The sequence below is a fragment of the Arvicola amphibius genome, chromosome 11 (genome assembly GCF_903992535.2).
Source record: "Arvicola amphibius chromosome 11, mArvAmp1.2, whole genome shotgun sequence".
Classification (NCBI taxonomy): Eukaryota; Metazoa; Chordata; class Mammalia; order Rodentia; family Cricetidae; genus Arvicola; species Arvicola amphibius.
In genome coordinates this window covers 121,792,011-121,804,897 of record NC_052057.2, presented here as the reverse complement: position 1 = coordinate 121,804,897, position 12,887 = coordinate 121,792,011, and the positions used below count along the sequence as shown (strand labels likewise).

The following is a 12,887-nucleotide window of genomic DNA, read 5'->3' as shown; positions in this document are numbered from 1 at the left end:
TTAGAAAGTCATAATGACACAGATAGTGTGTATTAACCCTTCAGACATAATTGTTGTTAAGTATGGAAAGTAATTCGGTGACTCTACTGTGAAGTAACCTAAAAAACTGAGTTTATTTATTGAATTAACATGTCAGAATATTAAAACTAGTTTCTAGAGAGGCAGTTGGAAAATAGGGATTAGAAGACAATGTTAAGGCCTTTCCTACTTGAAAATGTGTAGACCTCATTTCTTTTACCAAAAGGCCCACTTTTGTATAATAGTCTTTCCTTAAAACATCCCTGACTAGGGCTGGAGCGATGGCTCAGCTGCTAAGAACACTGACTGCTCTTGCAGAGGACCCGGGTTCAGTTCTCAGCACCTACATGGCAGCTCACAACCGTCTGTACCTCCAGTTCCAGGGGATCTGACACTCACACAGACACAAATGCAGGCAAAACACCAATGCACACGAAATAAAAATAATTTTTAAAAAATCTATGGCTAGTTCTCCCTTGCAGTTTTATCTGTGTAGCCTTGGCTGTTCTGGAACTTGTTCAGTAGACCAGTCTGGCCTTAAATTCAGAGATTTTCTTGTCTCTGCCTCCCAAGGTTGGAATTAAAGTTGTGTGCCTGGCTGAGGAAAAAAAAGTAGAGGGCAAGCTAGCCCCTCCTTGGCATCCCAAAAAATTACAAAATCTCAGATATAATTTTTTTTTCTTTTCGAGACAGGGTTTCCCTGTAGTTTATAGAGCCTGTCCTGGAACTAGCTCTTGTAGACCAAGCTGGTCTCGAACTCACAGAGATCCGCCTGCCTCTGCCTCCCGAGTGCTGGGATTAAAGGTGTGCGCCACCACTGCCCGGCTTCAGATATAATTTTGTGTGGTTGGTAGAAGCTCTCGCTCGCCCTTCCTCTGTGTGTGTGTGTGTTTGTGTGTGTGTCTGTCTGTCTCAAACAATTTTTTTTTTTTCAATGGGCTCATCCACGGGCTTGGAGCTGCCCAACGGGACTGGACTGGCTGGCCAGTGAGCCCCAGGCAGGTACTTTAAGCTAAGCTATTTCCCTAGCGTGGAAAAAAGCTTACTCAGTAGTTAACTTGCTTCCAAGATATTTAATACGAGGTAAATGGCTACTTCAGGCTCGTGGACTTGAAATGTTATACTATGGAAAGCATTATGTAACGGATGGATATTTTATTGTCTAAGTAAACTATGAGAAAAAATTGAGTTTTATAAAACCTAAATTAACTATAATTTTACTTTTTTTTTTTTTTTTAAAGAGACTATAGTGATACTGAAACTGAAGGAGAGATTTTCAATTCCTTAGTGCAATATTTTGGTGATAATTTGGGGCCAAAAGTTAAAGGGATGCCATTGGTTGAAGAAACCTCTTTACTTGAAGATTCATCAGTGACTTTACCTGTGGTAATAATTGGTAAGTTACTGTGTTTCATTTCTTAAAGCTAGTTACTACTTTTGGATGGCTTTTATAATTTTAAGGTGTGTGTGTTGTAACATTGTATTGAAGAAGCTCCCCACCTTGACATAGTAGAGGTTTGCATGTTCCTACCATAAACAGTGGTGCACATCTGAAGTGATGTGTATGTTAGTCTGATCTACATTGTAGACATGCATTAAAACGCTACACTGTGCCTCACAAATATGTACAACCACCACGTGGCAATTAATAAATATCTTAAAAGAACAAAAATATAAGGAGATGCTTCTGTGAAATGGAGACAGATAATTCAGGACAGAATTATAAAGTATTAAGCTGTTTGATTTGTTAAAATAACCATCACCAAGTCTTTGGAGAAGCATTGACTTCTATGATAGAGTCCATGCTGGAACGCAGTAGCTTTTTGTTGAATTACCGATAGCAGCAGTTAATGGTGACCAGTGTTACTGGAGTTCTGTGGAGGGCATTCCGTGTGCTTCATCACTGGAGTTCAGCCATGGAGCTCTGTGGTATTGGTTAGACACCTGTGGACATGAGCCGAAAGACAACTGTAGTGCAGAAGTCGTGCTATTTGCAGTGACAGTTGTGATTACCTAAAGTATTATTTCACTCCTGTCCTTTGTATCACCTCATCAGATAGGATCTACAAGTATTACAATTAAGGTGTTCAATAATTCAGACTTTTGAAACTTTTGATAATTATATTCATTTAATTACCTGCTATTTATATTTTCATCTAGTGCTCAAACTTGAGGAAGTCAGACAAGACTTGCCTCAAGATAGCATTATGGTGGCTATTCTGAACTGTTGCCTTTCTAAAATGTTTTAGAATACATATTTAAGTAAGCTTACCGTTAATGAGTTGTTTATTGGAATTGCATTAAGTCTACAGATCAGGTTAACAACATACAGTAATTTTGAGACTTCCTATCTATGAACATAGAATAATTTATCATCTATTTAGGCCTTTTTAAAATTATTATTTCTTTAGTCAAAATTTTGTGGCGTTCTTTATGTAGCTCATACATATTTTGTTAAAATTATTCTAAAATGGTTCTTTTTTGATGTAGTTGTAAACGATAGTGGTTTTTTTGGTTTTTTTTTTTTTTTTTTTTTTTTTTTTTTTTTTTTTTTTTTTGGTTTTTCGAGACAGGGTTTCTCTGCAGCTTTAGAGCCTGTCCTGGAGCTAGCTCTTGTAGACCAGGCTGGTCTCGAACTCACAGAGATCCGCCTGCCTCTGCCTCCCTACTGCTGGGATTAAAGGCGTGCGCCACCACCGCCCGGCAATGATAGTGTTTTTTATTTCAAATTCCGTTTTTCATTGGTGTAAGAGTGTTTGACTTTTGTGTATTGACTTGTGTTCTTCAGTCGTGGCTGTAACTTGTTGTTCTGGGGTCTTGAGAGGTCAATTCCTGGGATTTTCTATGTATATAGATAATCATGTCATTGGCAACAGTATTTTCAGTATTTTGTTTTTACCTCTTTTTCCCCGATCTGTGTATCTTTTATTTCATTCCTTCACACCATCCATTATGGTGATGAGTATCTGTTTTTCTTAGTTTTGTTTTAACATGACCTGTGTCATGTTGAAGTTTGCCTCTTTCAAATGTACTCTATTTTTTCAACTCCCAAATGCAATGCTGTGTTTGATCAAATGGGTTTTCTTGTATTTGAGGATATTCCCTGATGAATTTTCCTGATTTTTTTTAAATGTCTCTCCTCTCTCTTTTTAAATGTATGTGTGCATCCCTGCATGTATGCCCACAGTACTACTTGCAAGAATTGATTTTCCTTCCACTGTGTGAATTCCAGAGATTTAATTCAGATTATTAAGGGTGGCAAGAGCCTTACTCTGCTGAGCCGTCTCTCCTGCCCATAGTCCAATTCCACATCAGTTGTAATAAAGAAGTAGCCCATAAAATGTGTATTTCTCAAGAATAGGTCATCCAACAGAACTAATTTTGGAAGTTTTAACACAGAGAGTTAAAGCCTTAAGTAGATGAGATACAGACAGACAGACAGACAGACAGACAGACAGACAGACAGACAGAGACAGAGGTCAGAAGTGTGTGAGTCCCAGGTTTTAGATGATTGGAGAAGGAGGAACAGGTGAGGGGACGCCAAGCAATAAGAGGATCAACTTAGGTCATTTTACTTTTTTTAAACAGGAAATGGACCTTCAGGAATATGCCTGTCGTATATGTTGTCAGGGTACAGACCGTATTTATCGCCGGAAGCAATGCATCCAAACTCAATCTTACACAGTAAGCTAGAGGAAGCAAGGCATCTCTCCATTGTTGACCAGGTATTGTTTGCTGTGTCAGTTCTAAAAGATTTTAATGCTGAAAGATTAGCTTTATTTATGTATATTTCTTTGTTGTAAATTCTTCATTCTAAATAATTCTATTTATTTTAGCTTTATAAATATATTCTGATGTCATATCTAAATTATATTGAATATTTGAGCAAAAATTCCCAAATTATTTCCTAGTGGAGTTTTTAAAAATTTTATGTGCCCTGCAGGTTTATGTGAGAGAGTGAGCGCGTACCCTCATGTAGGCCACAAGTTAACTTTGAGTGTTAATTCTCCGACTGTCCACCATGTTTTTTGAAGTGAGGTCTCTCGTAGGTCTTAATCTCACCTAGTAGGCTAGGCTGCCTAGCCAGTGGGTGAGAGAAGCCTTCCATGGCCCCCTCCACTGTGCTGTGATTAGAAGCATGGCCCACCATGCCTGGCTTTCAAACGTGGGTTCTAGTGAAAGGACTCAGGCCCGAAAAAGCGCTTTGTAGCCTGCCGGTGAGGGTCTGACAAGTGCTCCGTGCTGAAATGAGTCTGGGAAGCTGCCTTTCTCTTCCTACCGACATTCCTATGCCACGGTGTCCTCAGCTCTTACAAGGCTTTTTTAAAGTTTCGTTTTAAATCTAAATGTTGCCTACATTTATTTTGCCAAGCAATCTATTATGAATGCTCTCACTCTCTGGAAACTGTTGAGTTGAAGTCCTTATTAACGTAACGGTCCTGGCTTTCTCAGGCTCCCTTTCTCTCTTTCCCTTTTCATTCAGGACTTAGAGTACCTATCTGAGGGTCTGGAGGGCCGGTCATCCAATCCCGTGGCAGTGCTTTTTGACACACTTCTTCACCCAGATGCTGACTTTGGGTATGATTACCCATCTGTTCTACATTGGAAACTGGAACAACATCATTATATCCCTCACTTAGTTCTTGGGAAGGGCCCTCCTGGTGGGGCGTGGCATGTAAGTATGACATTCACCTGTTAGTGTAGGGGGACGTGTTTGTTATGTTTTGTCTTAATAAAGCCAACTTGGATTTTGTTTGTTTTGTTTTGTTTTGTTTTGTTTTTTTCCAAGACAGGGCTTCTGTGAATATCCCTGACTATCCTAGAACTCACTCTGGAAATTAGGCTAGTCTCAAATTTAGAGATCTACCTGCCTCTGCCTCCCAATTGCTGGAATTATAATCATGTCAGGCTTCCAACTTGAGTCTTTAGCATACACTAATTATAGGTTGTTAAGCCAGATCTTTCTTAATGATATAGTCTTAGAGCGTATCTCTATACTATCTTGTATAAATTGTATAGAAAAAAATTAGACAGGTGGTGGTGGTGGCGCTCCCCTTTAATCCCTGCACTTGGGAGGCAGAGGCAGCTGATCTCTGAGTTTTGAGGACAGCTGGTCTATAGAACTAGTTACAGGACAGCTAGGGCTGTTATACAGAGAAACCCTGTCTTGAATAACCACTCTCCCACACCAAAACATAAGAGGACACTTTTCATAATAAAGTAAATTTCTTTAATTTAGAGCTTAGAAAAATTTCCCAGGGTATTTCGAAAACCAGTGTCTATTACTTCCATGTATTTTCTTTCTTTCTTTTTTTTTTTAAATACGTTTATTTTAGCCGGGCCGTGGTGGCGCACATCTTTAATCCCAGCACTTGAGAGGCAGAGGCAGGTGGATCTCTGTGAGTTCGAGGCCAGCCTGGTCTACAAGAGCTAGTTCCAGGACAGGCTCCAAAGCCACAGAGAAACCCTGTCTCGAAAAAGAAAAAAAGATACGTTTATTTTATGGGTGTGAGTGTTTTGTCTGCATGTATGTTCATGTACAACCATGAAGGTGCTGGGTGCCCACAGAAGTTAGAAGAGGATGTCTGGGCCCCTGGAACTGGAGTTACAGATGGTTGGGAGCTGCCTTGTGGGTGCTGGGAATCACACCCTGGTCCTCTGGAAGAACAACCTGTGTTTTTAACCACTGAGCTGTGTCCCCAGCAACTATTTCCATGTATTTTCAAGATTTAAATGAAAAATATGGTAAATGAAAGGTTTAATTAGAACAGAAGACATTTCTCACAGTTCCAGAACCTGTAAAACCTGACTTAGTGTTCTATTGCTGTGAAGAGACAAATGACCAAGGCAACTCTTAGAGAGGGGGCTTGCTTACAGTTTCAGAACTTTGGTACATTATGATCACGGGGAGCGTGGCAGCATTTGTGGTGGCATAGTGCTGGAGAAATAGCTGAGAGCTTCTTCAGTATCCACAGGTAGCAGGCAGAGAGAGTAACATTGGGCCCAGCAGGTGCTTGTGAAGCCTCCTCCAACAGGGCTACACCTAATCCTTCCAAATGATTTAGCTAGCTGGCTAGCAAGCATGCACATGTATGAGCCTGCAGAGGCCATTCTCATTCAAACCGGCACAGGACACCAGTTCTCCACTTTTACCATTTGTCCTGTGCTGCTGCTCTCGCTCTTGAAATGTTGCTGCTTGCTGAAGATGTGTTGAAATTTCCAACAGGCAGTCATTGTGAAAATCTGCCCGCAAAGCTTCCAGGAGGGAAACTTGTTCATGCTTGGTATCTGCGATAAACAGATATGTCAGTGAGGCCAGGCTGCCCCAAACTCCCAGGGACGCAAAGACGACTTTGAACGTCTGCTTTTCCTACCTTAACTCCCAAGGGTTGGAATTCCAGGTGTGTCCCAGCATGTCCAGTTCATGAGGTGCTGGGGACAGCACAGCTGTGTGTATGCTGAGCAAATACTCTGTCGGCTGGGCTGAAGCCTCAATCTGCATGTAGATGTGTGTTGACGTCTGTGTCAGGTGCACTGTAATCACCATGAGTCACAGTCAGGATAGACTTAGACGGTTACAGAGGCACAGCATTACGCAGATACACGCACTAAGTAGAGGATAACAGGCATCGAGCTCATCTAACCTTTTTTAGAAATGTAAAGCCGTGACTCAGCCTGGCCTCATTCCTTGAAGGACATTGATGGTCTTTCTCATCTTTAGGCTGTCATCTCCTTTTCTCACGGTGCACTCCCCAGAATGCATTTGTATCTTTGAAGAAGAACCATTGCACGTACACTTGGACAGTGCTTCTGTCATTTCTGCCCTGTCAGAACACTCATCCCAGTGGCAGCAGGCATTGATGGTGTACACATTACACAGACTCCAAGGCCAGACGGTGTATATGAGACCATGTGTTAAGAAATTGCATAGATAGGGGCTGGAGAAATAGCTCAGTGCTGAGAAGAGCACTGGCTGCTCTTCCAGAGGTGTCACCCACATGGTGGCTCACTACCATCCGTATTGGGATCTGGTGCCACCTTCTGGTGTGTGTGGACAGGTCACTCATCACATAAATACAAACTATTATATGTATTTTGTCTTTCTAAAAATTGCATAAATAAACAAACCAGATATGTGAGACCCTGTGGCAAAATTATACATGTGACTGAATAAAATGTATAATGTGCCCATTCTCCATACTGGGCTGTGTAGAAATGGGAAGTTGTGAGAGCGGAGCCTCTGTCCACAAGAGCTGAAGGGGCCTAATGGTGATTGGGAAGGTGTCTTGACCCTTGGCTTTTTTGCTTTGTTTTGAGCAAAGCAGAAGTAGGTGGAGGAAGCTTGAGAGGTTTACTTCTTGATGATAACCAACCCAGCGCTGAGTTGAGTCTGTTTCTTAGGCAACCACTCATTATTTTTCTATTTTTAGAGTGATTATATTATATCCAGCTTAGTTCAGATTTTAAAATTATAATTGATAGAGAAAAGTGGTCTAATTAAAAAGAAAAAATTTATAAAAAATACCAAAATGAAAAAATAAAATTTTGGAAATTAGTGAACTTTTTTTGTTTAAGAAATAAAAATGCTGATTTGTTCTTTAACATGTATATCTTAATTATTCTGATCATAGACCAAAGCTAGTGCTGTTATTTGTTTCATAAATGCATACTAAAGTAATACCAAATGGTGGAAATATATGAAAGTTTTATTAGAGTGAAATTTTAGAGGAAATATAAATGAGAAAACATAAGGTGGTTTTATTTCTGAAAACACTCAGCTCTGTTAATAGGACTGACTGCAGATGTACTGCTTTTCTGTCATCCACTGTTACGGTTTCTGTCTGGAAGCAGGAGCGCGTGTACGCCACTCTGCCTCTGGACTCTTGGGAGCACACTTGACATGGACTGAATTTGTGTATGCGTAAGTTGTATTTGTTTTCAAAAGGTAATATTGCTTTTCTTTATCTGTACTTTCATACTAGAATATGGAAGGGTCTATGTTGACAATCAGCTTTGGAAATTGGATGGAGCTACCTGGACTTAAATTTAAAGATTGGATGTCAAGCAAACGAAGGTAAAGATGGAGCTGTACTAGAGTCTTTGAGCTGTGAAGAGAAGGGGACGCAGTGTCAGAGAAGTCAGGATATCCTTGTCCAGTAAAAGTCCTTTTGTGAGACAGTGACACTGAGCTAGGAGGACGCGATGAGCCATGTGTACCTCAAGAACTGTTCACAAGGCCTTCCTGTCACCTTGCTCATCAGAATTTATCTTCCATGTTTAATCACTGTTATTTTCTAATTACAGACTATTTCTACCTATGCATCTACTTATGTATTATTTCCCAAACTTGTGTCAGATTTTTAATGAATATCTGTTTATTTATATTTAATGTATACATAAGGTAAGGTGCTTTTGTTTTGTTTTGGCTTAGTGTTTTGAGACAGAGGCTCTCTATATAGCCTTGACTGTCTTGGAACTTACCATGTAGACCTGACTGGCCTAGAACTAACAGAGACAGATCTGTCTGCCTCTGCCAGGATTAAATCCTCAGGAATTAAAGGGTAATAATACCACCACGTCAGCAGGGTGTTTGTTTCTGAAGAGTAAAGAGTAGCGTATTATGATTGATCATTTAGAACAATAAACTAAAACATCGGGTGTGGTTGGCTACTTGAATATGAAGGCAAATGTTTAATTATAAATACTTTTATGTAGTAGGAGCAGCGGGCTGCGTTCCCACCCAGCTCCCGCATGGCTAGCTTTACACCCCAAATAACAACACACAAATTGTATTCATTTAAACACTGCTTGGCCCATTAGTTCCAGCCTCTTATTGGCTAAGTCTCACATCTTGATTAACTCATATTTAGTAAAGATCTTAACCTGTCTCCATCTCAGAGAGGAGAGCTATGGCGTCTGACTGAGGCGTCTGCCTGACTCTGCTTTCTTTCTCCCACAATTCTGTTCTGTCTACTCCGCCTACCTAATTTTCTGTCCTATTAAAGGGCTAAGACAGTTTCTTTATTAACCAATGAAAGTAATACATAGACATATAGCTGTCCTCCATCACTTTTAAGGAGGACTGAGAAATTTCTTCATAAAGAATACAAGTCTTATTCATTTTGGGGAAAAGAACATAAAATTTAAAAGAAGAAATTGGAAAGTCCTATAATTTCCAGGTACATGGATAAACCAGATATTAACTACTAATGCAGAGATCTGATTTCACTAACTGAAGTGTGTTAACGTGGGGTTCACTCGATGTTCGTTAGAGTAGAGACATAAAGTCTGAGTACCCGACTTCCTGTTAGGTGGCCACCAGGTTTAACCTGTAGAAATTTTCCTTAATTTTAAGATTTAAGATCTAGATCATGATGAATTTAATTAAGATTAAATCATCAGAGGACCGGAGAGGTGGCTCAGTGATTAAGAGCATTTGTTGTTTTTACAGAGTACCCAGGTTCAGTTCCCAGCACATGGTGGCTGGTCACAGCCATCCGTTATTTCAGGTACCGGGAATCTGAGGCCCTCCTGACACTCGGGTGCGCCAGGCATATGTATGGTGCACATAGCTACACGAAGGTGAAACACAGAGAGAAGATCAATAGATGGAGCAAAAGATAAATCTTTAAACATTCACTTTAGGCTTTTTAAAGTAGAAGTATGTAGAGGGTGAAGTTTTAAAATCAGTCAGGTTTGAATTCATTTGATAAGCAAGTGAAATTGTTCAGTATACTTTTAGATTGGTTAAAATGAGGAGCAAAAGGGAAAGGTGTTTGCTTTTTTTCTTACCAGAAGCACTTGTCAACCTAAATTACAGAGGACTAAAGTGTATGCACTGTACCCAGCTTTGTGCTGGTCCTAACCTAGGCACCGTTAGCTGCTGTGTCATCTGTCTGCCTCCCTGCACAGAGATTTGTTAATAATGCAGTCTACATAATTATAGTTGTAAGATAAAATAGGCTTGTTTTTCAAATATCTACATGTTAATCCGTTTATTACCTGAAAGCTTATCAAGCAGCCCACTCCTCGCTTGCTTCCTTTGATCTCTAGGCAGTTGGCTTGTTTCCTTGTCATAGACACATGCATGCATGGTTTATGTACTTACGTAGAATCTAGGATCAGCAAATGAGAGAACACACTTGCACTTCTGAGATTAGCCTAATCCACCTATCACGGTATCTCTGTTTTACTGTTGTGTGACTTTACCCTTTATGTCGGGGGCAGGGGTAAGCCGTTGGTTTTATGTGCTGTTTCCTTTACCTGGTTTCTGTGCTGGACTCTTAGGTTGGCTCCAAAGCTTTGGGTTGTGACTACTGATGCAATCAGTGCTGGTGTGCAGATACCGCTGTGCTGTGTTAACATGAAGCCCTTTGGGTGAATACATACCCAGGGGTGGTGTAACTGTCATGAACGATCTGGTATCGTGTTTGGAGACCCTCCATACAGATTCCCCATGACCAGTGACTAGACTAGTTGTGTCCTTTACCCATGTCCTTACTAGCATTTATTATGTGTTTTGTTAATGACTATAGTGTGTCATTTTATTCTTTTGACTTTTGGGAGGTTCGCCACCCAGCTCCCAAATAAAATCACACACAGAGGCTTATTCTTATCTATAAACTCGCTGGCTCAGCTCTGCTTGTTTCTGGCCAGCTTTTCTTAACTTAAATGATGCCATCTACCTCTTCCCTCCTGGCTGTTGTCTTTCTCTGTGGCTCGCGTGGAGCTGGGTGGCTGTCCCTGATGCTCTCCTCTCAGATTTCTCCTTCTGTTTATTCTCTGCCTGCCAGCCCCGCCTCTCCTTTCTCCTGTCTTCCTATTGGCCGTTCAGCTCTTTAGCAGGACCATCAGGTGTTTTAGATGGGCAAAGAACCACAGCATTCCAGAGTTAAAAAGATGCAGCATAAACAAAAGTCACACACCTGAAAATAATATTCCTGAACAAATGACTGCCATTCTGACTAGGGTAAGAAAATGAGAACAATGTTTTATAAAACAGTAGGGTATCTGTCAACTGGCGCAGTGTTGGAAGAACTGAGATACGGAAGTGGAAAGTGCTCTCCTCATAGGTTATTTCTCCTTTTCATCTACAGGAACTTAAAGGGGGACCGTGTTATGCCAGAGGAAATAGCTCGCTACTATAAACACTATGTGAACGTCATGGGTCTTCAGAAGAATTTCAGAGAGAATACTTACATAACCTCTGTATCAAGACTCTACAGAGACCAAGGTGATAATGGTGGTCAAGACAGAGATATTTCAACAAAGCGTTTACAGAACCAGAAGTCAAAATTTATCAAGAGAAACTGGGAAATCAGAGGCTATCAGCGAATAGCAGGTGGTTCTCATGTTCCCTTTTGCCTCTTCGCTGAGAATGTAGCTCTTGCAACTGGAACCTTGGATTCTCCTGCCCACCTGGAAGTGGAGGGAGAAGAGCTTCCTTTTGTGTTCCACTCACTGCCCGAGTTCGGAGCTGCTGTCAACAGAGGGGAGCTGTGCGGCAGAGTGGACCCAGTGCTGGTCGTGGGCTCCGGCCTCACCGCGGCTGACGCGGTGCTGTGTGCCTACAACAACAACATCCCTGTGATCCACGTCTTCCGCAGACGAGTAACTGACCCAGGCTTAATTTTCAAACAGCTTCCCCAGAAGCTGTATCCTGAGTACCACAAAGTCTACGACATGATGTGCGCTCAGGCACACTCCGCAGACTCGGATGCTGTGTCTGAGTACACCAGCTTTCCTGAGCACCGTGTGCTCTCCTTTAAGTCAGACATGAAGTGCGTTCTTGAGAGCCACTCGGGACTGAAGAGAATATTTAAGCTGTCTGCAGCTGTAGTCTTGATCGGTTCCCATCCTAACCTGTCCTTTCTGAAGGAACAAGGGTGTTACCTAGGCCGCCACTCCAGCCGGCCAATAACGTGCAAGGGGAACCCTGTGGAGGTCGACGCGTACACCTATGAGTGTGTGAAAGAGGCCAACCTTTTTGCTTTGGGCCCTTTGGTTGGAGACAATTTTGTTCGATTTTTGAAGGGAGGGGCACTGGCTGTTACACGCTGTTTGGCTACGAGACAGAAGAAAAAGCAGCATTTGTTTGTTGAAAGAGGAGGAGGAGATGGAATAGCTTAAAGAACGTTCACAAGTACTTCACATGGACACTTAACCATTAAAGATTTTTAACAGTGGTTTGCAGTGTATTAGCTTGAATTAACCGGGAGAGCCTGCAGCTGCTACTCTAAAGTTAACAAAGCTTGATGTCCCAAGTTGTACTAAAGTGTATCAAGGTGTCACTCTTGGGCAGTTCCAAACACTGCCAGCTCGGTATACTGCACGCTTTCATTGAACTAGGATGCTCTTTTCTACCTTGGCGTTTACGAAGCCAGTCATTAAGACAGAAATCATATTTAGCTCATATTGGGTCACCTTACTCCTCAAGGGATGGTCCAAGGGCCAGCAGCATCTGCTTCCTCTGTATCTCATTAGGAATTTAGGCTGACTGCATTCTACAAGATCCCCAAGGGTTATCTGTGTAGTCACTGGATGAAGTGTGAAGTACACTGGCCTACGTGAAAACAGGCTATAGTGTGTGCTGGGGCAAGATACGAGGAAGCATTTCCAACTCAGGTTTTATTTATTTTGAAATTAGCAGCTATATAAACCTAATTTATTACCAAATATGATGTTCTTTAAAAATATTTTTACTGTTAACTTAGGTAGGTATTTGATATCCTTTCTCATAATTTAACACTTCAATAATGCTTACATCCAGGAATCCACCAGGATCCTTTTTACAGACTTATTCTGTTTAGTCACCATAACATCTAATGAATCTGATTTTCAATTCAATAAATTGTGGACGGAACTACTTA

The 12,887-nt window shown here is 41.2% G+C and overlaps 1 protein-coding gene across 2 annotated transcripts in view; it reads left to right on the top strand.

Moving 5' to 3' along the window:
- Osgin2 (oxidative stress induced growth inhibitor family member 2) overlaps positions 1–12,887 on the top strand; it is a 19,170-nt gene extending 6,283 nt beyond the window's left edge. For both annotated transcript variants that reach the window (XM_038348328.1, XM_038348329.1), the window contains exons 2-6: positions 1,260–1,414; positions 3,607–3,743; positions 4,502–4,693; positions 8,001–8,092; positions 11,115–12,887. In XM_038348328.1, coding sequence (XP_038204256.1) covers positions 1,260–1,414; positions 3,607–3,743; positions 4,502–4,693; positions 8,001–8,092; positions 11,115–12,147 — 1,609 coding nt within the window. In that variant the 3' untranslated portion in view covers positions 12,148–12,887. The remainder of the gene's footprint in view (positions 1–1,259; positions 1,415–3,606; positions 3,744–4,501; positions 4,694–8,000; positions 8,093–11,114) is intronic.